This window comes from Somniosus microcephalus, unplaced genomic scaffold, assembly GCF_052327205.1.
Source record: "Somniosus microcephalus isolate GS21.2 unplaced genomic scaffold, FLI_Smic_1.0 scaffold96, whole genome shotgun sequence".
NCBI classification, from domain to species: domain Eukaryota; kingdom Metazoa; phylum Chordata; class Chondrichthyes; order Squaliformes; family Somniosidae; genus Somniosus; species Somniosus microcephalus.
This window is the reverse complement of record NW_028225283.1, coordinates 348,072-375,450: the sequence shown is the minus strand read 5'-3', so window position 1 is coordinate 375,450 and position 27,379 is coordinate 348,072. Positions and strand designations below refer to the sequence as shown.

The window sequence follows — 27,379 nt, the reverse complement described above, 5'->3', positions numbered from 1 at the left end:
TCATCCTTTAATGAATTTTACAATTAAAAAAAAGGGGTATTTTCCTACATTCTTCAACTGCTCTCTGAACTTAGTCTGTGTCACGGCATAAATCCCAGTGTTTGTGCAGCAACTCAGCATCTGCAGCATCAATCCTATTTCCCTGACAAAATGCGGCAGAATTATAGACACTGGCCACAAAAACGTTATCCGCCTCAATATATAATACACCATAAACACTGCCCATAAGAGGATGAAATTGCCGGAGATAAGAAGCAGTAAAATGATGGATTTCCTGCGGCTCTCCATCTCTGGGTCTCGAGGACTCTCCCCACTGCTGGGACCCCGGAGTCTCCTGCGGGCTCTGCTGGAAACTAAAATGTGTCTGACGGTGACAGCATTCAGCAGCAGAATCACAACAAATGGGAGCCCCGGGGTGAGAATATAATGAAGGAACTCAATTGCTCCCCATACCCTGGAAAACGTAACATGTAATGTTACATAACAAAACCAGGGGAGGTTCTGAAGCCGATACCGACCTGTGAACATAAAATACCAGAAAATGTTCTTTGAACTGCTCAGCACAGTCACTGTTCCCAGGACCACAGCTGCCGTTTTCTCGGTGCAATATTTAGTTTTCAGCTTCTGGCGACAAATGGCCACAAATCGATCAAAGGTGAAAGTGACGGTGAACCAGACAGAACAGTCTGTGGCCGCATAAAGCAGGACGGCGTGGATATTACACACTGGGATGGACTCCACGAAACGAAACTGTTCCCTATAAACAATCGGAATCTGCCTCAGTATCAGGTCGAGAATAACGACCAGTAGATCCGCCGCTGCCATGGCCACCAGGTAGCGAGTGACACATTTGGAGAGACCGCACTTTCCCCGAGACAGGATCACAATCGTCACTAAGTTCACTGTGAGGAAGGGAAATAATACATCAGGCTGGGAGCAAGTACAGCAGTTTGATGGAATTAGGGGTAAATCTGCAACTCAAAAGCGACATTTACTGATATGATCCAATCTGTTGCTCGTGGAGCTGAATACAGGGTTTGTTGTAAGAGTAATCGGGAATACATTGTGGAATTAAGAAATGAAACTGGGATAAATAGAACAGGGAAGTAACAGATGTTTGATCAATGAGTGATGAAATGGTAGAACTATCTTTAGCCCTGCAGAGAGAAACACCGCCCGAGGTACCAGGGTCACAAAGGACCAGAACACCTCAGGAAGCCTTTGTGTCCCGGGATCAGTCAGCATTTGGAGGGTGCTATTCGCTTCAGTGCCACTATATTAGGGAGGGGGGAATCCCGCTAGGATCCTGCACCTGCTTAAAATATCCATTATATTCATAACTGAAAATGAATGCAACAGCAAAATACAGAAATGAAATCCTGGTGTGCAATAATTACAGCATTTGTTTTAAAAATGTACGGCTGTAATATGCAAGTGCTAAGATAATAAATACAATTCCACTGCAGTTAAAGATAACTGGGCTGTAAGAAGTGTTTTGAAGTTAACCTTGGGTTCCGCAATTTCGCACCATATCCTCCGCCCCTGTTTTTTTACCGGCGGCAGCTGTTGATGTTTCTCCCATCGCCATTTGCAACATTTAAGCACGCCTGCACTCAACCCTATCACAGACAGACTCTTTTGTTCTATTCTCCACCCCTCTCCAATTTCCCTGCCCCTGCATCTACTTAAAATCTGTTGCAGCTCCAACTTTTTCAGTTCTGACGAACGATCACAGACCTGAAACGTTAACTCTTTCTCACTCCACGAATGCTTCCTGACCTTCTGTGTGTTTTCAACATTTTCTGTTGTTATTCCAATGTATTCTTGTTAAATGTCACTGTTCAAGAATGCTTTCCATATAGATCCTCGAACCCAGGGCATCCCTTCTCTGAGAGGCTGGTGGACTTTGTGCTGGAGGCAACCCGCTGATTGTGTGATGTTACATAGTGAAGGGAGCTCCTTAATTAGAGCAGAGGGAAATCCGTGAGTGACATCATTAGGCCTCACTGTAACTGGCATTAATTACATTCATTGAACAAACAGACTCATTGACACATTTTCACCACAACACTTCACTACAATACAATAGAGCTCACGTTATTGTACACAGCTTTAAATTACAAATGAGCGTATGCTCAGTATTATACCCTTCCTCAGTACAGGAATTACATTCCCAGGGCCACCAAGATTACACAGCTCCCGCTCAGTCCAAGAATGTAATTCATTGGGCAGCCGAGATAACACTGCTCCTTCCACACTCCAGAAATGTAATTCCCTGGGTCGCTTAGATTACCCTGCTCCCACTTCAGTCCTGGAAATTAATTCCCTGGGCCGCTAAGATTACACCGTTCTCGCCTCATTCCCATGGCCGCCTAGTTAAGATACATGTTCCCTCAGTCCAGGAACATCATTCCCATGGCCGCCTTCTTTACACTGCTTCGACCTCAGCCCTGGAATTTCATTCCCAGAGACGCCCAGATTAAACTGCTCCCGCCTCACTCCAGAAAGTTGGTTCCTAGGGCCCCCTAGTTTACACTGCTCCCGCCTCAGTCCAGGTTTTAATCCCAGGGCTGCCATAGAGTCATAGTGGTTGTAATTCAGTTGTTAGCAACACCCGTTAGCTCCTTAAGAGGGCGATAAGTGGGGCGCGATACGGCTAGCGCCCGGGCGTGGTGAAACCTGCGCCTCTCACGAAATTCAGTGGATATTTAGCAGCGGCGCAAAATCACAATGCCCGCTCAGCTGCGCGCGTACATCCTGATGTCATTTCACGGTGCAACGCCCTTGGGGTGCCCCGAACCGGAAACTCAGTGGCGTCCCCCTTCTTTCCACCTGGTGCTCCCAGCGACTGGTTGACTGGAACGGTTCCTAGTCTCTGTGGGGTTGAGGGGGCGTTATTCAAAGGGGGCTCTTCCTGGCTTCTTTGTGGTAGCCATTTTTGAACCACACCTTCTGTGAGAGAGAGAGAGATTTGCAGAAAGACAAAGGGAGAGAGTTTTCTGCATTGAGTCAGCGCTCGCAGAGGTACTTCTGGCTTCGGCCCAGAAGTTTGTAGCTGGTTTGATTTTTCACTGGCATAACCTTGAGTGGACACATACGATGTGGACTGCATTGGCTGGAAACGTTCGGTTTCTCCATTGCATTGAGAGGGCTCAGAGACGCTGAGAGAGTGTGCCAATTATTGCCAGACGGAGGAGGGCCAGCAGGCAAATGCAAGGGAGGCCTTACCCTCCCATGGTATTCCGCAACAGTTCTCCTACCTCAACATGTCTGAGGAGCAGTGTTTCCACAGGCTTCGATTCAGCAGGGAGGTGGTCACTGAGCACTGCCACCTGCTTCAGCCAGATCTGCATCCTCAACTGAGGAGCAGGACGTCTCTATCGGTGGCAGTGAAGGTGACAGTCGCCCTCAACATCGATGCGACTGGCTCCTTCCAATCTGCTACTGGGGACATTTCCAGTGTCTCCCAGTTTGTGGTGCATTGCTGCATCCGCCAAGTCATGAATGCCCTCTTTAAAAGGAGACGTCAGCACATTTCCTTCCCCATGACCCTGGACAAGCAGCAAGAGCACGCAATGGGATTTGCAAGAACAGCGGGCATCCCCATTGTCCAGGGCACCATTGACTGCACGCATGTGGCTTTGCGGGCGCTGCAAGAGATTGCCAAGGATTACCGCAACCGGAAGGGGTTCTATTCATTGAATGTCCAGTTGGTTTGTGACCACAGACAGCTGATACTAGCTGTCAATGGCGGCTTTCCAGGCAGCAACCACAACGCCTTCATTCTGCACCAGACATCTGTGGCAGACCTTTTCGAAGCCCTGGCTCACCCAGGAGGCTGGCTTCTCGTGGACAAGGGCTGTCCTCTGTGCACCTGGCTGATGGCCCCGCTCCGTGCGCCCAGCACCCCTGCTGAAGAATGATACAATGAGAGCCATCAAGCGACCAGGAACATCATTGAGCACACAATCGGTGTGCTAATGTAATGGTTCCGCTTTCTGGACCATTCCGGGAGAGCCTTTCAGTACTCAGCTGAGCGAGACTCCCATTTTGTTGCAGTGTGCTGCATGATGCATAACATGGCAATCCGCAGGTCTCAGCCACTGCAACCAGACATTGGAGCACCAGCAGAGGAGGAGGAGGAGGAGCACCAAGACGGGAGGGAGGCAGAAAGTGCAAGGGCCGTCCGTCAGTGGCTTATTGGAAGTTGGTACTAGGACCCCTCTGAGGGAATGGCTTCTGCCATTGAAAGACCATGAATGGAATGGTTCTGGAACCCCTGAGCCGGTCAAGGCAACAAATAGTTCAAAGAGCAAACATGCACAATCTGAATAAAGACACTTCTTTATTTAACAAACTGTGTGCCCTACCCGCATGACAATGTAAAAGAGAGAAACCCCAAGAAAAGCAGTAATTTACATAACTGGCTCTCACAACCTGGAGACAATGAACAAAAGAGTTAACAAAAATGACCAAGATCATCTTCCTTCACTAAAAAATTTAACAGCATTTTGCCACACCTCCTACTTTTTGCCCTTCGAGGGTGATCTGCTTCGCTTGCGATATTGGCTCCATCCCACCCTGCAGCTCCTCCGCAATGGGACCCAGTGGCTGCAGCAAGGCTGGGAGAAGGCTGCTGAGTGTCAGAAACTGAGTCGGCAGATGCCCTTGAGGGACGGCCTGGACCAGCTCTGGGCCTGGAGGGCCTGGCTGCTGACTGCTCCAACTCTGCATGGGTGGCAGCAGTCTGTCCTACGTGTGGTGGCAGCTGCAGTGGAGAAGTTACAGTGTTGGCAGCAGGAATGCTGCCATCCTGACAGAGACAAGCACTCCCTGGTTGGACGACACACTGGCACTCCCACGTGGCAGCACTGCAGCATGCGGAGCAATCTGCTGAAGCACAGGCTGTTGGCCTGCTGCGGCACGGCGAGGGCCCCGGCGATTCGTGCCCGATGCAGCAAGGGTGGCAGCAGTGAGTGCTTGTGTGGCCTCAATCTGCGTCTGATTCAGACCAGCCACTGACTGCATTGCACCACTAAGCACTTGCGTGGAAGCCGCCTGTGCTGCCTGTGCTGCCTGTGCTGCACCGAAGTCCTGCAGATGCCTTGCCAGTGCTGCACCAATGTCCTGCAGACTCCTTGACTGTGCTGCGCCGAAGACCTGGACACTCCTTGCCTGTGCTGCGCCGAAGTCCTGGACACTCGAGCTCCTTGCCAGTGACTCAATGGATTCGGGCATCCTTGCCACTGCATCCATGAGATCAGTGTGCCTCTGCTCTGCCTGGGCGCCCATTTCAGTGAGGAACCATACCTCTTCTGCGTTCACTGTAGCAGGATTGGAGGCCACACTCTCCCTCTGGGGAGAGCTTGCCTCAGGGCTTCCCTATCCCCCCCCCACATTGCTGCAGCCCGCTGGCCATTCCCGGAGCTTCACCCTCCTCAGACCCTTCCCAACTGCTCCCCTCCAGGGAAGACTTGTTCCCATTATGGCCATGGGCTGCCTCGGCTGAGGTAGGCACTGATGGCCCGGCTTGCTCTTCCTCCTCGCCTTCAGAAATACTCAGAGTGGCAGCTTGAGGGTCCGCATCCTCACCTGGCGAATAAGCATCTGAAAGCAGGGAGGTAAAAGAGTTGCTTTACCGTGAGGACAGGCTGGCAGCGAGGGAGGCATGAGTGCTGCAATGGACTGTATTGGTTCGATAGTGGCAAAGGATGCTGGTGTGAGGCACAAGTGGAAGGAGAGAGGTCAAAAAGGTGAAGACCTTACCATTGCTGTCCAGAACGGGGTCGGCATCTCCAGTGGCGACAGGGCCAATCATCCGGCCTGCCATAATGCGCTGGACTCGCTGCTCCAGATCACAGAGGTCTTGAAGGTGAGGCCGGCCTCCCCCAGTCTGTTGCTGCTGCCTCCTGTTATGGGCCAGCTTGCCCTGCAAGAGAAAGGACGGGCTCTGAGTACAGTGTGAAGCCATGATTTCGGCTGCACTGCCATCCATGGTCGAATAGCCCTTAAAGTGTGATGCACTGTTCTTTGCTGCACTGCCTCCCTTGGTCGAAAAGCCCTTACAGTATGAATCCCTGGTCTTGGCTGCACTGCCTTCCATGGTCGAATAGCCCTTACAGTTTGAAGCCCTGATCTTGGCTGCCCTGCCTCCCATGGTCGAATAGCACATACATTGTGAAGCCCTGATCTTGGCTGCACTGCCTCCCATGGTAGAATAAGCCTTACATTGTGAAGCCCTGATCTTGGCTGCACTGCCTCCCATGGTGGAAGATCCACTACAGTGTGTAAAGTGCTGAATGTGCGCGTAAGTTTCATGAAAGGCCCATAGGTGTTGGATGAGGGCTGGCATTGGGGATTTCAGGACCTTTTGGCCATAAAGTGAGGTGCACATGCAGAGATGAAGAGGATACTGAAAAGGGTACTCACCCTGACGGACCCGAGTGAGGTTGCTGAACTTCTTCCTGCATTGCACAGGGGTCGTAGGCGCCATGCTGCTGGAGATCACTCTGTGAGCCACCTCCCTCCAAGCATTGCGAAAATCAGTGGGCAGCGGCCTCCTGCCATTGACAAGAAACAAGATAGATCCCCTGCGCTCCACTGCGACAATCAGAACCTGCAGGGGCCCCTCACAGAACCACTGCGCTCGCTCCCTGGCCCTCTCCATGGTCCTAGGCCTTAGAATGTGGCAGCAGGTATGTCCAGGCCGAGAATCAGGGCTCCGATGTGTAGGGTGTGGCTGCAATCCAAGATCGACCATCCCCTTTAATAGCTGACTGGCGCCAGCGTGTCTGCGTGCAATCGCTAACTGGCTGTTCCTGCGCTGTGCCCGCCCTCGGTGGTAGCACCTCGCTTTTCCAGCTTAGCACCTTAGGACAGTTGTGCAGTGCCTGTTTTAGCGCTCTAAGCACCTCCTGGGGCGAAGCAGGTCAATTTAGCTATAGGTGGCGATAATTAGCACCGGACGCTAAATTTCGCGCCAGTTCGAATATAACGCCCCAAACGTGGTGATACTGAATTTCTCCCCGATAGATTTACACAGCACTGAAAGAGGCCCTTCGGCCCATCGTGTCCACGCCGGCCTTCAAGCCCTATCTATTCTAATACCATTTTCCAGCACTTTGTCCATAGCCTTGTATGCTAAGGCGTTTCAAGTGCTCATCCAAATGCTTCTTGAATATTGTGAGGGTTCCTGCCTCTATCACACTTTCAGGCACAGAGTTCCAGATTCTAACCACCCTCTGGTGAAAACGTTTTTCCTCAAATCCCCTCTAACCTCCTGCCCCTTAACTTGAAACTATGACCCCTGGTTATTGACCCCACTACTAAGGGGAAAAGGTCATTGCTATCTACCTTATCTATGCCCCTCATAATTTTGTACACCTCAACCAGTTCCCCCCTCAGGCTTCTCTGCTCTAAGGAAAACTTGTCCAGTCTCTCTTCATAGTTGAAGTGCTCCAGCCCAGGTAACATCCTAGTGAATCTCCTCTGCACCCTCTCCAATGCAATCACATCCTTCCTATAGTGTGGCGACTAGAATTGCACACAGCGTTCCAGCTATGGCCTAACCAGCATTTTGTACAGCTCCATCATAACCTCCATGCTCTTATTTTCTATGGCTCGGCTAATCCAGGCAATTATGCCATATGCCTTGTTAACCACCTTATCTAGCTGTCCTGCTGCCTTCAGGAATCTATGTACATGCACACCAATGTCCCTCTGATCCTCTGTCATTCCTAGGATCCTACCAGTCATGTTGTACTTCCTTGCCTTGATAGCCCTCCCAAATTATAGGTAGGAAGGGGGATGAGGTCCTGCATCAAGAATTTAGGGAGCTAGGTAACAGATTAAAGAGCAGGACCTCAAAGGTTGTAATCTCTGGATTACTCCCAGTGCCACGTGCTAGTGAGTATAGGAATAGGAGGATAGTGCAGATGAATGCGTGGCTAAAGAGTTGGTGTAGGAGGGAGGGTTTTAGTTTTCTGGATCACTGGGCCTGCTTCTGGGAAAGGTGGGACTTGTACAAGTCGGACGGGTTGCACCTGAACAAGAACGGGACAAATATCCTTGCGGGGAGGTTTGCTAGCACTGTTGGGGGGGGGGTTTAAACTAACTTGGCAGGGGGATGGGATACAGAGGGGAGCTGAAATAGGGGGTGATGTGCTGCCAATTATAGAGAAAAAAACAAGTCAGCTTGGTAGACAGGGCAAATATATAATGGCAAGGCTGGATGGCATCTATTTTAATGCAAGGAGTCTTGCAAATAAGGTGGATGAACTGAAGGTGTTGATAAACACATGGGAGTATGATATTGTTGCTATCACGGAGACATGGTTGAGGGAGGGGCAAGACTGGCAGCTCAATATTCCGGGGTACAGAATCTTCAGGCGAGACAGAGGGGGAGGTAAAATAGGAGGGGGTGTCGCAATATTAATTAAGGAGTCAATTACTGCAGTAAGGAGGGATGATATATTAGCAGGTTCCTCTAATGAGGCCATATGGGTGGAGCTTAAAAACAAAAAGGGGGCAAGCACTTTGCTGGGAGTGTACTATAGGCCTCCAAACAGTCAGGGGGAGATAGAGGAAGAGATATGTAGGCAAATCTCAGAGAAATGTGCAAATAATAGGGTAATAATAATGGGGGATTTCAACTTCCCCAATATTAACTGGGATAGTCAAAGTGTGAAAGGCTCAGAGGGTGTAGAATTCTTAAAGTGCATCCAGGAGAGCTTTTTGAGCCAGCATGTAGAAAGTCCTACAAGAGAGGGGGCGGTACTGGACCTAATTCTAGGGAATGTGGCCGGCCAAGTGGAAAAAGTGCTAGTAGGTGAGCACTTTGGTGACAGTGACCATAATATGGTGAGATTTAAGGTGGTCATGGAAAAGGACAGGGATGGGCCGGAAATAAAGGTTCTAAATTGGGGGAAGGCCGATCTTAATAGGATAAGGCAGGATCTGGCCAAAATGGACTGGGATCAGCTACTTGTAGGAAAATCCGCATCGGAGCAATGGGAGGATTTCAGAAGGGAGATTGAGATCATACAATGGCAACATGTTCCCGTAAAGGTCAAGGGTGGTTCCAAAAACCACAGGGAACCTTGGATGTCAGGGGATATACGAGAATGGATTAGGAAAAAAAGGAGGGCTTTTGGCAGATACAAAAGGCTAAAGACGGAGGAAGCCCTAGAGGAGTACAAAAAGTGCAGGGGGATGCTTAAAAAAGAAATTAGGAGATCAAGGAGGGGCCATGAAATAACACTGGCGAGCAAAATAAAGGAAAATCCTAAGATGTTTTATAAGTATATTAAGGGTAAGAGGATAACTAGGGAAAAAATAGCGCTCATTCGGGACAAAAGTGGCAATATGTGTGTGGAGCTGGAAGATGTAGGAGTGGTTCTAAATGAATTTTTTGCATTTGTTTTCACTATGGAGCAGGACGATGTAGACATAGAAATAGGGCGGGGGGACTGTGATATGCTCGAACATATTAACATCGAGAGGGAGGAGGTATTGGCGGTTTTAGCAGGGCTAAAAATGGATAAATCCCCAGGCCCAGACGAAATGTATCCCAGGCTGCTGTGTGAGGCAAAGGAAGAGATTGCGGCGGCTCTAACACATATATTCAGGACCTCTCTGGCCACAGGGGATGTGCCAGAGGACTGGAGAACCGCTAATGTAGGACCATTATTCAAGAAGGGAAGTAGGGAAAAACCGGGGAACTACAGGCCAGTGAGCCTAACATCAGTGGTAGGAAAATTATTGGAAAAAATTCTGAGGGACAAAATTAGTCTCCACTTGGAGAGACAAGGATTAATCAGGGATAGTCAACATGGCTTTGTCAAGGGAAGATCTTGTCTGATTAATTTGATTGAATTTTTTGAGGGGGTGACTATGTGTGTGGATGAGGGTAACGCAGTGGATGTGGTATACATGGATTTCAGTAAGGCCTTCGATAAAGTCCCGCACAGGAGACTGGTCAAGAAGGTAAGAGCCCATGGAATCCAGGGTGCCTTGGCACATTGGATACAAAACTGGCTTAGTGGCAGAAGGCAGAGGGTGATGGTCGAAGGTTGTTTTTGTGACTGGAAGCCTGTGGCCAGTGGGGTTCCACAGGGATCAGTGTTGGGTCCCTTGCTGTTTGTGGTCTACATTAATGACTTGGATATGAATGTAAAAGGTATGATCAGTAAGTTCGCGGATGATACAAAAATTGGTAGGGTGGTAAATAGCGAGGAGGGTAGCCTCAGTCTGCAGGACGATATAGATGGGTTGGTCAGATGGGCGGAACAGTGGCAAATGGAATTTAACCCGGAAAAGTGCGAGGTGATGCACTTTGGGGGGACTAACAAGGCAAGGGAATACACAATGAATGGTAAGACCCTAGGCAAGGCGGAGGGGCAGAGGGATCTGGGTGTGCTAGTACACAGATTCCTGAAGGCGGCGGAACAGGTGGATAAGGTGGTAAAAAAGGCATCTGGGATACTTGCCTTCATTAGCCGAGGCATAGAATGTAAGAGCAGGGAGGTTATGATGGAGCTGTATAAAACACTGGTTAGGCCACAGCTGGAATACTGTGTGCAGTTCTGGTCACCACACTGCAGGAAGGATGTGAACGCTTTGGAGAGGGTGCAGAGGAGATTCACCAGGATGTTACCAGGGCTGGAGCGCTTCAGCTATGAAGAGAGACTGGGCAGATTGGGTTTGTTTTCCTTGGAGCAGAGGTGGCTGAGGGGGGACATGATTGAGGTGTACAAAATTATGAGGGGCATAGATAGGATGGATACTGAGGAGCTTTTTCCCTTAGTAGATGGGTCAATAACTAGGGGGCATAGATTCAAGGTAAAGGGCGGGGGTTTAGAGGGGATTTGAGAAAGAACTTTTTCACCCAGAGGGTGGTTGGAGTCTGGAACTCACTGCCTGAAAGGGTTGTGGAGGCAGGAACCCTCACAACATTAAAGAAGCATTTGGATGAGCACTTGAAATGCCATAACATACAAGGCTACGGACCAAATGGTGGAATATGGGATTAGATTAGACAGGGCTTGATGGCCGGCACGGACACGATGGGCCGAAGGGCCTCTATCCGTGCTGTATAACTCTATGACTCTATGACTCTAAATGCATGACCTCACACTTTTCAGGGTTAAATTCCATTTGCCACTGTTCTGCCCAACTGACCAACCCGTCAATATCATCTTGTAGCCTAAGGCTTCCCTCCTCGCTATTAACCACTCTCCCATTTTTACTGTCATCTGCGAACATGCTGATCATTCCTCCTACATTCATATCTGCATCATTCATGTATACTACAAACAGCAAAGGTCCCAGCACCGATCCCTGTGGTACACCACTGGACACAGGCCTCCAGTCACAAAAACAAACTTCGATCATCACACTCTCCCTCCTGCCACTAAGCCAATTTTGGATCAAAATTGCCCAATTGCCCTGGATCCCATGGCCTCTTAAATTATTGACCAGTCTCCCATGCAGAACTTTGTAGAAACCTTGCTGAAGTCCATGTAGACTACATCAACTGCACTACCATCATCGACAAACCAAAATCAGCCCCTCGAAAAATTCAATGAAATTGGTCAGACTTGATCTCCCCCTGACAAATCCATGCTGACTATTCTTGATTAATCCTTGCCTCTCCAAGTGGAGACCATTTCTGTCGCTCAGAATATTTTCCAATAATTTCCCTACCACTGATGTTAGGCTCACTGGCCTGTAATTCCCTGCTTCATCCCTACTCACCTTCTTGAATAATGGTACTACGTTAGCTGTCCTTCAGTCCTCTGGCACTTCTCCTGTGGCCAAATATGTTCTGCGTATTTGTGTCAGAGCCCCTGCAATCTCCTACATTGCCTTACGCAGCAGACTGGGATACATCTCGTCTGGGCCTGGGGATTTACCCACGTTTAAGCCTGCTAAAACCGCTGGTACCTCCTCCCACTCAATACTAATTTGTTCAAGTATATCACAATCCCCCTGCCTGATTTCTATGCCTACATTCTCCTTCTCCACAGTGAACACAGATGCAAAATATTAAGTTAAAACCTCAGCCGCATGTTCCAGCTCTACACACAGATGGACACTTTGGTCCTTAATGGGCCCTACTCTATCCCTGGTTATCCTCTTGACCTTAATATACTTATAAAACACCTTGTGAGTTTCCTTTATTTTGCCTGCCAGTATTTTTTCTTGCCCCCTCTTTGCTCTCCTGGTTTCATTTTTAAGTACCACCCTGCACTTTCTGTAATCCTCTATGGCTTCCTCTGTTTTTAGTCATTTGCATCTGCCAACAGCCTCCCTTTTTTTCCCTGATCCATTCTTGTATATCCCTTGACATCCAGTATTCCCTGGGCTTGTTGTTCCCACCCTTGACCTTTAAGGGAACATGCTGGCGCAGTACTCTCTCTATTTCCTTTCTGAAAGACTCCCAGTGCTCTGATTTGGATTTGCCTACAAGTAGCTGAACGCAGTCCACTTTGGCCGGATCCTGCTTTATCATATTAAAATCGGCTTTCCCCACAATTTAGAACCTTTATTTCTGGTCCATCTTTGTCCTTTTCAATGACAACCTTATATCTCAAGGAATTATGGCCACTGCCACCAAAATGCTCTCCTAGAGACACCTCTACCACTTGCCCGGCTACATTCTCTAGAATTAGATCCAGTACCGCCTCATCTCTTGTAGGGCTTTCAACATGCTGGCTCAAAAAGCTCTCCTGGATGCACTTTAAGAATTTTGCACCGTGTAAGCCTTTCACACTCTGACTATCCCAGTTAATATTGGGAAAGTTGAAATCCCCTACTATGATTATCCTATTATTACTACACTTCTCTGCGATTTGCCTACATATCTGTTCCTCTATCTCCCCCTGACTGCTTGGCGGCCTATAGTACACTCCCAGCAAAGTGCTTGTCCCATTTTTTTTTAAGTTGAACTCTTATGGTCTCATTAGAGGAACTTGCTAAGATATATTCCCTCCTTACAGCAGCAATTGCCTCCATCATTTATATTGCGACACTCCCTCCTTTTTCACCTTAGCCTGAAGATTCTATACCCTGGAATATTGAGCTGCCAGTCCTGCACCTCCCTCAACCATGTCTCTGTGATAGCAACAATATCCTACTCTCATGTGTTCATCAACATCTTCAATTCTTCTGCCTTACTCGCAAGACTCCTTGCATTCAAATAAATGCCATCCAGCCTTGCCATACTCCCTGGTGCCGTTATGGATTTGCTTTACCTTCTAGGATGACGTGTTTCTTTCCCTCTATTTTTGGCTGTGCATCACCCACTACTATAGCGCCACACCATAACCCACCCCCCTGCCAAGTTAATTTAAACCCCCCACAACCATACCAGCAAACATCCCCGCAAGGATGTTGGTCCCGTTCCGGTTCAGGAGCAACCCGTCCGACTTATACAGGTCGCACCTTCCCCAGAAGCAGACCCAGTGATCCAGGAAACTAAAGCCCTCCCTCCTGCACACATTTTTTAGCCACGCAGAGATCTGCAATATCCTCCTATTCCTATACTCACTAGCACGTGGCACCGGGAGTAATCTAGAGATTACATCATTTGAGGTCCTGCTTTTTAATCTGCTACCTAGCTCCCTAAATTCTTGTTGCAGAACCTCATCCCTCTTTCTAACCATGTCATTTGTACCAATGTGAACCACTACTCTGAATGTTTGCCCTCCCCTTCAGAATGATTTGCAGCTGTTCAGTGAGTTCCTTGATCCTGGCACCTGGGAGTGAACATACTATCCTGGAGTCACGTCTGCGGCCACAGAAACGTCTATCTGTTCCCGTTACGATAGAATCCCCGATAACGATTGCTCTCACACCCTTTTTAATCTCCTCCTGTGCAGCTGAGCCACTCTTAGTGCCACAGACATGGTTCTTGCTGCATTCCCCTGATAAACCATGTCCCCCACCAGTACCCAAAACTGAAAATCTGTCGGAGAGGGTGATGGACCCAGGGGTCACCTGAACTACCTTCCTCGTTCTTTTACTCTCTCTGGCGGTCACCCATTTCCTGTCTCCCTGTGCACTCTTTACCTATGTTGTGGCCACCTCGTTAAACGTGCTATCCACTAAGATCTCAACTTCTCGGATGCTCCACAATGACTCCAGCCACAGCTCCAGCTCCGAAACATGGAATTCGAGTATGTGCAGCTGGGGACACTTCCTGCACATGTGTTCACCCTGAACACCGAAAGTCCATGACTTCCAACATTGCCCAGGAGGAGCACACCATGGTGCCGAGCTGCCCTGCCATGTCCGAGCCTTAATTTGCTCCCTTTACTTCCTTAAAATAAACGAATATTAAATGCACTAGGGACCTTACTTCCCTTCAAACAATACTGCTCTAAGCTAGAGATGTTACTTTGAATTTAAGGACTGGACTGTAGAAATACACACCAGGCCCTACTTACCAATCAGCTCTTTGGCTGATAGTGATGTCACGTTAGCAGTTTCGCAGATGTTGCTGTTTGACTGCTCCCGCTCTTGGATTCTTTCCTTGGTGTACAGTAAGAACCAATGCCTTCAGGGTGAAAAGTCAGGAAAAACAAAGGCGAATCAAGGAAGCTCCTCCTTGCACTCTTCACGTACCTTCTGACTCAATCAAATCGCAGCACTCTGTTCAAACCGCACTCAGTGCAAAATCGCAGTTCAAAGGCTGTTTTATATTCCCTGAATCAAAGGAGACACGCTGAGCCCAGTTGCAGGAGAACCAGTTTAATCTACTTTCCCTAATTAACTGCCTTCAGCTGCTCTGATTTGTTGGGCTTGCATATCCCATTATAACCCTGCTTAAAGCTGGGAAATTTAGATTTACACAGTAAACAGTAACAGTAAATGCCAAGATAACATTGCTTCCATCAGGAATTTCAATTGCAGAGCAGCCAATGTTATATGTTCCCGCCTCAGTCCACCAAATTGAGTCCCAGGGCATTCTATTTGCCAGAATCCAGAACAAGAACAACAGGTTCTTTCTAGTGATTGACCTGAAACACCTAATCTTGTAATGGTGCTTTACAGAGGGGGCAAGTAATAAGTCGAGCAATGGGTTGACACCAAGGTATCAAAGCAAAACGCTTAAAATATTAACAAATCAGCTAAATATCCTGGACCTGTCTCAATATTCCATGAATCTCTCTGGAAACATTCAATTCTCGCACAATCATAGTCACAGAAACAGAACTATAAGTCAACATTCCCGACTCCTACATCACCATCCCAGATTATATCCTGTTCCACCAGCAGGACACACTCACTAGAGGTGGGGGCGCAGGGGTATACAGTCGGCTGGGAGAGATCCTGCGAGTCCTCAACATTTCCTCTTCTTCTCTTCTTAGGATGTCCCTCGGAACCGAGGATGACTTGCTTCCACACTAAAAATGAGATCTCAGGTGAATGAGGAGTCCAATGCGGCATAACCAGTCTCTGTCACTGGTGGAGCAGCTAAAGGTTGAACGGGCGGGTGGATGGGCTGCTTGTGTTGACGTGCGCTCCTTCTGCTGTTTGTGCTTGGCTTCCACTTACTCCTGGGGAACAGACACGTGGTGTTCAGTGCCTTCCCGGTTGCTTTTCCTCCAATTTGAGCGGTCTTGGCCCAGGAATTCCCAGGTATCGGAAGCGATGTTGCACTTTTCCAAGGAGGATTTGAGGGTGTCCTTGAAGTGTTTCCTCTGCCCACCTGGGGCTCTCCTGCCATGTTAGAGCTCCGGGTAGAGGTCTTGCTTTGGGAGTCTCGTATCGGGCATGCGGAGCATGTTCAATGCTTCGATACTGGGGATGTTGGCCTGAGCGAGAACACTGGTGTTGGTGCGTCAATCCTATCAATGTATTTGCAGGATCTTGCAGAGGCAGCTTTGGTGGTACCTCTCCAGTGCTTTGAGGTGTCTGCTCGACATGGTCCATGTCTCTGAAGCGCACAGGAGGGCGGGGATCACTACTGCACTGTAGACCATGTGCTTGGTGCCAGGAAGATCGAGAAGAGCGTTGGTGCGATGATACAGCCTTGCTTGACCCCGGTCCGTACGTGAATTGGGTCTGTGGTGGAACAGTTGGTCAAGATCACGGCTTGCATGTCGTCGTGAAGCAGGCGCAGGATGATGGCACAATTTTGAGGGCTGCCGAATTTGAGGAGAACACTCCATAATCCCTCAAGGTTGACAGTGTTGAAGGCATTTGTGAGGTCAAAGAAGGCCATGTACGGTGGTTGGTGCTATTACCTGTATTTCTCTTGTATTTGAAGCGCAGTGAAGATCATAGCCTTTATTCACCTTAGTGGGCGGAATCCGTATTGCGAAGCTGGCAGGTACACCTCAACCGCTGGGAGAAGACAAGTGAGCAAGATTCTTGCAATGACTTTCCCTGAGGCAGACAGCAGGGAAACTCCTCTGTAATTATCGTAATCGGACATGTCATCTTTCTTGAAGATGGTCATGACTGCGGCATCTCTGAGATCCCCTGGCATGCTCGCCGCCTTCCAAATAAGACAAATGAGTTCATGTATTCGGGCCAATAGTGCTTCTGCGCCATGCTTAAGCGCCTCAGTGAGGATTCCATCTGCCCCTGAGGGCTTGTTGTTCTTCAGTTGTCGGGTGGCCTTTCCAACCTCATGCCGGGCTGTGATTGTGCTGTGGTGGTGGCGTGCTGCATGCTCTGGGATGGAGTTGAGGAAAGTCATGTCGAAGACAGAGTCTTGGTTAAGGAGACCTTCGAAGTGTTCCTTCGAGCAGGCACTGACAGCCTCTCTGTCCTTGATGATTACCTCTCCGTTCTTGGCCCGCATTGGGGTAGGCTCTTGGGTGCTTGGATCGTAGGTGGTCTTGACTGTGCTAAATAATCTACGCATGTCGTGGCTGTCAGCTAGCTGCTGGATCTCCTGCGTTTTCTCCACCCACCACCTGTTCTTTAGATCGCGAGTTTTTTGTTGGACATCGGCCTTCAGGCATCTGTTGAGCTGCTTTCTTGCTCTCGAGTTGTGTTGCTGTTTCAAGATCAGGAATGCCTTGCACTTGCGGCTTATTAGTTCATGGATCTTCTGGCCATTCTCGTCGAACCAGTCTTTGTGTTTCCTGATCGAGTGACTGAGCGTCTCTTCACAGGTGCTGATTATGAAGGCCTTGAGTGCAGACCAGGCACTGTGGACACCCTGTGCCTCTGAATCACGTGGAGTTGTCAGGTTGGTTGTGAGGCGCAGGCTGAATAGGGATTTCATTGCAGAGTGTTTGAGTGCTCCAGCGTTGATTTTCCTGTTGCATTGTTTCTGTTGCTGCCGCTGTTTTGGGGCTACGTTGATGGAGATGACAGAGTGGATTAGAAGGTGCTCTGTCCAGCAGTCACCAGCTCTTATCATGGCGCGGGTGATGCGGATGTCCTGGCTGCCCTCGCTCAGATGATGCCATAGTCCAGCAGATGCCAGTGCTTGGAGTGAAGGTGTTGCTCTGAATCCTTGTACTTGTCTCTCTGACGGAACAAGATGCTGGTTACGATAAGAACATGTTCTAAGCATTTCGTCAGGAGGAGTGTACTGTTGGATTTGGCTTCCTCTACCCCCTCTCTGCCGATCACACCTCCCCAGAGATCTGTGTCCTTTCGAACTCTGACCTTAAAGTCGCCAAGGGAAATTAGCTTGTTGCCCGTTGTTACTCGGGACAGGGTTTATTCGAGGCTGGAGTAGAATTCCTCTTTGGCATCGTCTGTGGCTTCCAGCACTGGGGCATACGCAGTGATGACCATAGCGGACTGGTTCCGGGCTAGGGTGAGTCATAGAGTCATTAGGCGTTCGTTTATTCCACAAGGGGTTTCTCTGAGACGTCCAATAAACTCACTTTTTATGGCAAAGCCTACCCCATGGAGCCGGCGTTCTTGTTCTGGTTTGCCTTTCCAGCAGTAGGCGTAACCAGCACCTTGCTCCTTGAGCTGGTCTGACCCTGCCCACCTGGTGTAACTTATGGCAGCAATGTCGACATCGAAACGCCTGAGCTCCCGGTCTACAATAGCATTACAGCATTCCAGTCTCTCGATGTTGGTGCTGCCCATTGCCTGAGGACATATTGAAGTCTCATGGCTTCCAGTCAGACATGGGCAAGGTAGGTTCCTGCTGGTAACTACCTACCACCTTATTTCAGCTGATGAATCAGCACATCTTCATGCAGAACACCAGTTGATTGAAGCACTGAGAGCAGAATGGGCCCGAAATATACTCTCCGGGAGGGGAAGGGGTGACTTCAATCTCCATCACCAAGAGTAGCTCAGAAGCACCATCATTAACCGAGCCCTGAAGAACTGCCAGACTGGGATTGAGGAAGGTGGTGGGAGAATCAACATGAGGAAATTGTCTTTGTGACCTCGTCCTCACCTATCTACCTATTGTATATGCATCTGCCCATGACGCTATTGGTAGGACTGACCACTGAACAATATTTGTGGTGAATACATCTCGCCTTCACACTGAGTACACCATCCATCGTATCATGTGCCACTAACATCGAGCTCAGTGGGATGGAATTAGACAGGTTCAAGCGATCCCACAACCAACAGATCAGATTATTTCAAAGCTGTCATATCATTTCGTGAATGGTAGTGAAAACTAAGCCGTTTCCCCATAGTCCAGAATATTTCTCCTTTTCAAGTTTTTATCGAATTTCCTTTTGAAAGTTTCTATTAAGAAAGAAGGACTTGCATTTATAGAGTGCCTTTAACGACCTTGGGATGCCGGAAAGCACTTTAGAGCTAAAGAAGTCCTTTTGGGGTGAAGTCACTGTTGTGCTTTAGGAAACACGGCAGCCAATTTGTACACAGCAAGATCACACAAACAGCATTGCAATAATTATCAGTTCATCTGTTTTAATGATATTGATTTAGAAAAGTATTGGCCAGATCATAGAAACATAGAAACCTAGAAGATAGGAGCAGCAGTAGGCCATTCGGCCCCTCGAGCCTGCTCCACCATTCAATGAGATCATGGCTGATCATCCAAATTCAGTACCCTGTTCCTGCTTTCTCCCCATATCCCTTGATCCCTTTAGCCTTAAGAAATATATCCAACTCCTTCTTGAATATATTTAATGAATTGGCCTCTACTGCCATCTGTGGTCGAGAATTCCACAGGTTCACCACTCTCTGGGTGAAGAAATTCATTCTTATCTCTGTTCTAAACGGCTTACCCCTCATCCTTAATCTGTGACCCCTGGTTCTGGACTCCCCGACCGTCGGGAACATCCTTCCAGCATCTTGTCTGTCTAGTGCTGTTAGAATTTTATAAGTTTCGATGAGATCCCATCTCATTCTTCTAAACTCCAGCGAGTACAAGCCAAATCGACGCAATCTCTCCTCATCCATCATTCTGCCATCCCAGGTATCAGCCTAGTGAATCTTCGCTGCACTCCTTCCATGGCGAGTACATCCTTCCTCAAATAAGGCGACTAAAACTGCACACAATACTAAAGATGTGGTCTCACCAAGGCCCTGTACAACTGCAGCAAGACATCCTTGTTCCTGTACTCAAAACCTCTCGCTACGAAGGCCAACATACCATTTGCCTTCTTAACCACCTGATGCACCTGCAGGCTTACGTTCAGCGACTGGCGCACAAGGACGCCCAGTTCTCGTTGCACTTCCCCTTCTCCCAATCAATTGCCATTCAGATAATAATCTGCCTTCCTGTTTTTGACACCTAAGTGGATAACCACGCATTTATCCACGTTATATTGCATCTGCCATGCTTCTGCATTATCACCCAAACTGTCCAAATCATACTGAAGCTTCTCGTCATCCTCCTCACAGCACACACGCACACCCAGCTTTGCGTGGTATGCAAACTTGGAGATATTACATCTAGTTACCTCATCCAGATGATTAATATATATTGTGAATAGCTGGGGTCCAAGGACCGATCCGTGCAGTACCCCACTATTCATTGCATGTCACTCGGAAAACGAGCCGTTTATTCCAACTCTTTGCTTTCTGTCTGCCAACCAGTTCTCTAGCTAAGTCAATACCTTGCCCCCAAATCCATGGGCATTAATTTTGAACGCTAATCTCTTATGCGAGACTTTATTGAAAGCCTTTTGAAAGTCCAAATTCACCACATCCACTGGTCCTCCCTTATCTATTTTACTAGTTACATCGTCAAAATATTCCAATAGATTAGGCAAGCACGATTTACCCTTTGTAAATCCATGTTGACTTTGTCCAATCCGGTCACTTTTTTCCAAGTGCTCTGCTATTACATCCTTTATAATGGACTCTAGCATTTTCCCCACTACCGAAGTCAGGCTTACAGATCTGTAATTCCCCTTTTCTCTCTTCCACCCTTTTTGAATAGTAATGAAACATTAGCTACCCTCCAATCCATGGGTACTGTTCCAGATTCCATCGAATTTTGGAAGACGATCATCAATGCATGTAATATTTCTAGGGCCACTTCCTTAAATGCCCGAGGATGTGGATTATCAAGCCCTAGGGATTTATCAGCCTTCAATCCCATCAATTACCCTAACACCATTTCCATACAAATACTGATTTCTATCATTAGACCCTATGTTCCCCGACATCTCTGGGAGGTTAGTTGTGTCCTCCTTTGTGAAGACAGAGCAAAAGCGTCACTGGGGATAACTCCGCTGCTTTCCTTCGAATAGTGCCATGGGATCTTTTACACAAAGCTGAGAGAGAACAAACAGAGCCTCGGTTTAACGTCGCACCCGAAAGAAGGCCACGCTGGCAAGACAGAACTCCCTCGGTACTGCACCTCCGACAGTGCAGCGCTCCCTCCATACTGACCATCGAACAGTGTAGCGCTCCCTCAGTACTGGCCCTCCAAAAGTGCAGCACTCCCTCAGTACTGCCCCTCAAACACTGCGGCGATCAAACAGTACTGCACCTCCAACAGTGCAGCGCTCCCTCAATACTGCCCCTCTAATAGCACAGCACTCCCTCAGTACTGCGCATCAGAGACTGCAGCAGTCCCTCAGTACTGCATCTCCGACAGCTGAGCATTACTAAAATAATGTCCCTCCGACAAATTAGCGCTCCCTCAGTACTGACCCTCCAACAGTGCAGCTGTCCCTCAGTACTGACCCTCCATCAGTGCAGCTCTCCCACAGTACTGCCCCTCCGACAGTGCGGTGCTCCCTCATTACTGCCCCTCCGACAGTGCAGCGGACCCTCAGTACTGACCCTCCGACAGTGCAGCGCTCTCTGAGGACTGACCCTCTGAGAGTGCAGCGCTCCCTCAGTGCTGCCCATCCGACAGTGCAGCTCTCCCTCAGTACTGCCCCTCCGATAGTGCAGCGCTCCCTCATTACTGCCCCTCCGACAGTGCAGCGCAACCTCAGTACTGACCCTCTGAGAGTGCAGCCGTCACTCAGTACTGCCCCTCCGACAGTGCAGCCCTCACTCACTACTGACCCTCTGACAGTGCAGCGCTCCCTCAGCACTGCCCCTCCGACAGTGCAGCCCTCAAGCAATACTGCCCCTCCGACAGTGCAGCGCTCCCTCAGTACTGCCCATCCAACAGTGCAGTGCGCACTCCATACTGCCCCTCTGACAGTGCAGCCCTCACTCAGTACTGACCTTTTGACAGTGCAGCGCTCCCTCAGTACTGCCCATCCAACAGTGCAGCGCTCCCTCAGTACTGCCCATCCAACAGGGCAGCGCTCACTCAGTACTGCCCCTCCGACAGTGCAGCGCTCCCACAGTTCTGCCCATCCAACAGTGCAGCGCTCCCTCAGTACTGCCCCTCCGACAGTGCAGCGCTCCCTCAGTACAGCCCCTCCGACAGTGCAGCCCTCACTCAGTACTGCCCCTCTGCAAAATAAGCACGGTTCTAAGGGTTCATATTCAGAACAAGATTGCAATCTGTGATCGAAAATTAATGGTCTAATAATCTGTGGGGACAGATATGGGGGCCTTGAATTTCCGATCCGAAATATTCTGTTTAGTTCCGTCATTCAAGAGGGATTTCTAGGCTCTTGTGATGTCACCTTTTTTTCCCTTTAAAAAGCCTGTGTGACTGGTCCTGTCTCTTTAAAAAGACTGTGTGACTGCTCCTATCTCTTAATAAGCCTGTGGGACTACTTCTGATTCTCTTTAATAAGCTTGGTTGACTGGTTCTGTCCCTTTAAAAAGCCTGTGTGAGAGGTCCAGTCTCTGTCCAAAGCCTGTGTGAGTGGTCGTGTCTCTTTAAAAAGCCTGTGCGACATGTCCTGTCTCTTGAAGAAACCTTGTGTGACTGGTCCTGCCTCTTTTCAAGTAGTGCGTGAATGAACTTGTCTCTTTATAAAGCCTTTGTTACCTGTTTCTTTAAAATGCCAGTGAGACTATTCCTGTAACTTTTAAAATCCTTTGTCTCTAGTGTTGTCTATTTATAAAGACTTTGTGACAGGTCATGGCTTCTTAAAAAACGTGTGACTGGTCCTGTCTCTTTAAATAGCCAATGTGAATGTTCCAGCTTCTTTATGAAACCTCTGCGACTGACCCTGTCTCTTTAAAAAGCCTGTATATCTGGTCCTCTCTCTTAAAAAAAAGCCTATGTTACTGGTCCTGTCTCCTTTTAAAGATATTGTGACTGGTTCTGTTCCTTTAAAATTCCTGTGAGACTTTCTCGCTCTTTAAAACAGCCAGTGTGACTGATCCTGTTTCTTAAAGAAGCCTGAGTGACTGATCCTGTCTCTTTAAATAGTTTTTGTGACTGTTCCTGTTTCTTTAAGAAGCCTCTGTGGCTGGTCCTGTCTCTTAAAGAAGCCTATGAGATTGGTTCTGTCTCTTTACAGGCCAGTGTCACTGGTCCTATCTCTTTCTAAGGACAATGCGACTGGACCTGTCTCTTTAAAAAGCCTGTGTGACTGGTGCAGTTAATTTTTAAGGACAATGTGACTGGTCCTTTCTCTTTACTAATCGTGTGTGACTCGTTCTGTCTCTGTAATAAGCCTGAGTGACTGGTTTTGTCTTTTAAAAAGCCTATTTGACTGGTCCAGTTCCTTTTAAAGAACAATGTGACTGGTCTTTTCACTGAAAAAAACATGCGTGACTAGTCCTGTCTCTTTTAAATGCATGTGGGAATGATTCTGTCTCTTTAAAAAGCTTGTGTGACTGGTTATGTCTCTTTAACAATCCTGTGTGACTGGTTATCTCTCTTTACAAAGCCTGTATGACTGATCCTGTCTCTTTAAAATGGGGGTGTGACTGATTCTGTCTCTTTACAAAGCCTTTGTGACTGGTCCTATCTGCTTTAAAGGTCTGTGCGACTGGACTGTCCCTTTAAAAGAAAGAAGGAAGACTGGCGTATATATTGCGCTTTTCACGCCCAACGGACATCTGAAAGTGCTTTACAGCCAATGAAGTACATTTGAAGCACTGTTGTAACGTGGGGAACGTGGCAGCCAATTTGCTCAAAGCAACTTCCAACAAGCAGCAATGTGATAATGACCAGACAATCTTTTTAAATGTTGGTTGGAGGAGAAATATTGGCCAGGTCACAGATCGCCTGTGTGACAGCTCCTGTCTCTGTTAACAGGCTGTGTGACTGGTTCTGTGTCATTAAAAGCCTGTGTAACTGGTGCTGTCTCTGTTAAAAGGCTGTGTGACTGGTTATGTGTCTTTAAAAAGCCTGAGTGACTGGTTCTGTCTCTTTTAAATGCCTCTGTGACTGGACCTCTCGCTTTAAAACACTTGACTGATGGTTCATGTCTCTTTAAAAAGCCTGTGTGACTGGTTATGTCTCTTTTAAAGGCCTGTGTTACTGGTTTTGTCTCTTTTAAAACCTGTGTGATTGGTTCTGTCTCTTTCAAAAGCCTGTGTGACTGGTCCTGTTTTTTTTGAAGCTTGTGTGACTGGCTCTGTCTGACTAGTGGGGTGCCGCAGGGTTCGGTCATTGGACCCCAGCTATTAACAATATATATTAATGATCTGGACAAGGGAACTCGATGTAATATCTCCAAATTTGCAAATGACACAAAGCTGAGTGGGCGTGTGTTCTGTGAGGAGGATGCCGAGAAACTACAGGATGATTTGGACAGTTTGGGTGATTGGGCAGAAGCATGGCAGATGCAATATAACGTGGATAAATGTGAGATTATCCACATTGGTGTCAAAAACAGGAAAGCAGTTTATTATCTGAATGGCAATAGATTGGGAGAAGGGGAAGTGCAACGAGACCTGGGCGTCCATGTGCACCAGTCACTGAAGGTAAGCATGCAGGTGCAGCAGGAGGTTAAGAAGGCAAATGGAATGTTGGCCTTCATAGCGAGAGGGTTTGCGTACAGGTACAAGGATGTCTTGCTGCAGTTGTACAGGGACTTGTTCAGGGACTTGTTGAGACCACATCTTGAGTATTGTGTGCAGTTTTGGTCGCCTTATCTGAGGAAGGTATCCTTGCTGAAGGAGTTCAGCGAAGGTTCACCAGGCTGATACCTGGGATGGCAGGAATGACATATGAGGAGAGATTGGGTTGATTGGGCTTTTACTCGCTGGTGTTTAGAAGAATGAGAGGGGATCTCATTGAAACTTATAACATTCTGGAAGGACTGGAGAGACTAGATGCATGGAGGATATTCCGGATGGTCGGGGAATCCAGAACCAGGGATCACAGTCTAAGGATAATGGGTTGGCCTTTTAAGACAGAAATGAGGAGCAATTTCTTCACCCAGAGAGTGGTGAACCTGTGGAATTCTCTACCACAGAAAGCGGTGGATGACAGTTCATTAAATATTTTCAAGAAGGAGTTAGATATATTTCTTAAGGCTAAAGGGATCAAGGGGGATGGGGAGAAAGCAGGGACAGGGTACTGAAGTTGGATAATCAGCCATGATCGCACTGAATGGCGGTGCAGGCTCGAGGGGCAGAATAGCTTACTCCTGCTCCTATCTTCTATGTTTCTATGTTTCTATAGGTCTAAATAATTGATATAAACCACAAAATCAAGGTACCTATTACTGTGTCCTGCAGAAACCCAATGGAAACAGCCTTCCAGTCACAAAAACACCCATCGACGATAACACTTTGCATCCTGCCACTGAGCCAATTTTGGATCCAACTTGCCAATGTCCGTTGGATCCCTTGGGCTTTTGCTATTTTTCCCAACCTGTCATTTTGGACCTTGTCAAATGCCTTGCTAATATCTATGTGGACTGCATCTAATGCACTACCCTCATTGATCCTCCTCCTTACCTCCCTATGAAATTCAATCAATTTACTCAGAGACAACCTAATATTGCCTCTCTTAACAGCCTGGGATACATTTCATCTGGGCCTGGGAATTTATCTATTTTCCAAGAAGCAAAACCTCTTAATACTTCCTCTCTCTCTGTGCTTATCCTATCTAATATTTCACAGTCTTCTTCTTTAACTACAGTGTCTGCATTGTCCTTCTGTTCTGCAAACACAGACGAAAAGTATTCCTTAAGAACCATACCCATGTCTTCTGCCTCCACACACAGGTTACCTTTTTAGTCTGTAATAGGTCCTACTCATTCCTTAGTTATCCTCTTGCTCTTTATGTATTTATAAAACATCCTTTGGTTTTCCTTGATTTAACTTGTTAATATTTTTCCATTCCATCTCTTTGCTTTCGCTGAGTCATGGCCATTGAAAATTCAGGACTGTGAATTAAATATTGCAGGGTATAACACATTCAGAAAAGTTAGAGAGAGGGAAAAAGGAGGTGGAGTAGCTGTAATTATTAGGGATACCATAATGGCAGTAGATAAAAGTGAAGCAGGCATCAGAAAGACTGAAATTCAATACATGTGTATAGGGATGAAAGATAATAAAGGATCAATCACACTAATACTGCAGTCAACAGACCAGCTAATATTGGAAGAGAGAGCAAATACATTTGGTAAATTAATAAAAAAATTATTATAATAATCATGGGGGATTTAAAATATCCATGTATCAATTGGACAAAAGAGGCAGGTAAGGGGGATAAGCGAATGGAGTTCTGACAATGTTTACAAGGCTCCTGTGTAACCCAATATTTTAAAAGTCCAAGGGAGGATTCACTATTGGACCTAGTAATGGGGAATGTACCAGAGCAGGTAAGAGAATTAAAAGTAGGGGAACAACCAGGCAATATTAACCATACTATAATACGCATTAAGATAATAATTGAGAAGTGCATATGTGTGTCAACGACCAGGGTAATAGAGTGGACAGCAGCTGATTTTGAGAGGCTGACAATGACACTTAGGAAATAAAATGGACAACATTCGCAAGCAATGATGTAAAACAGCAACACCCCCTATCTCTGAAACCCACTCCAGCCTTTCAACCCTCCCTATCTCTGTAACCTCCTCCAGCCCTACAACCCTCCCTATCTCTGCAACTCCTCCAGCAATAAAAACCTCCCTATCTCTGTAACCTCCCCCAGCCCCTACAAACCTCCCTATCTCTGTAACCTCCTCCAGCCCCGACAAACATCCCTATCTCTGAAACCTCCTCCAGCCCTAAAACCCTCCCTATCTCTGTAACCTCCTCCAGAGCTACAACGCTCTCAATCTCTGCAACCTTCTCCAGCCCTAAAACCCTCCCTATCTCTGTAACCTCGAGTTAGATTTAACAAAGGCACGGGTGAGGGTTTATGCAGTGGAAGTGCTGAGGAGGTGCGGAGACGGTCGATATTACAGAGGTGGTAGTAGGCAGGACTTGTGGTTCAGAGGATATGTGGTCGGAACTCAGCTCATGTTCATAGAGAACGCCTAGGTTACAAACAACCTGGTTCACCTCAGAAATTGGTCAGGGGTGGGGACTGAATTGGTAAATAAAAAATGGAGTTTGTGATGAGGACCGAAGGCAATAGCTTTCGTCCTCCTAAGATTTAAATGATAATCAAAGAAATACAGTGAGACGTGGTGTACAGATCTAATTGCTGGATGTGGAGATTTAAGAGGAACACCAACAGCAGCACAGATGAGAGAATAGCTTCCGAGAATGGTAATTCAGAATGCAAAGGTTTGCAGAGTTAATAGCTGGATACAGAGACATAGCAGGAACAACAACCGCAGCAAGGCGGGGAGAGTAAAAGGCAAGAACAGTAATGCAGTTAATCACGGTTTACAGAATTGATAGTTGAATAGAGAGACTTACCAGCAACACCAACAGCAGCAAGGAGGGGATAGTAAATGCATTGAATAATCAGAAGTGCGTAATAGATCTGATTTGCTAATGATATGTAATCATAATAGTAAGAAAAAAAGTCCAACGCCCAGGAGAAACTCTTGTCCATTGTTGTAACATTCCAATCGACTGAATTCAGATTCTGATCCATTGTTGTAACATTCCAATCTAGTGATCTCAGATTCTGACTCAATCTTTGTTGAGCAGCGCACTGATCACTGTTAGTGCCGGAGCTGAT

The 27,379-nt window shown here is 47.6% G+C and overlaps 1 protein-coding gene across 1 annotated transcript; it reads right to left on the bottom strand.

Moving 5' to 3' along the window:
- Positions 1-27,379, bottom strand: LOC147083078 (putative G protein-coupled receptor 139). The gene is made up of 2 exons (XM_085980279.1): positions 27,112-27,379; positions 1-902 (listed from the first exon to the last, which is right to left on the bottom strand). Exons 1-2 carry the CDS (start codon positions 27,290-27,292, stop codon positions 1-3), a joined length of 1,083 nt encoding a protein of 360 aa, XP_085836405.1. The 5' UTR covers positions 27,293-27,379.

Bases quoted from the DNA above. Each gene is read 5' to 3' on its own strand.
- LOC147083078 (XM_085980279.1), bottom strand. From the start codon at position 27,292: ATGGATCAGAATCTGAATTCAGTCGATTGGAATGTTACAACAATGGAC. The intron at 903-27,111 runs GTAAGTCTCTCT...CCTTCCTCACAG, and splicing joins TGCTGCTGTTGGTGTTGCTG to TGAACTTAGTGACGATTGTG.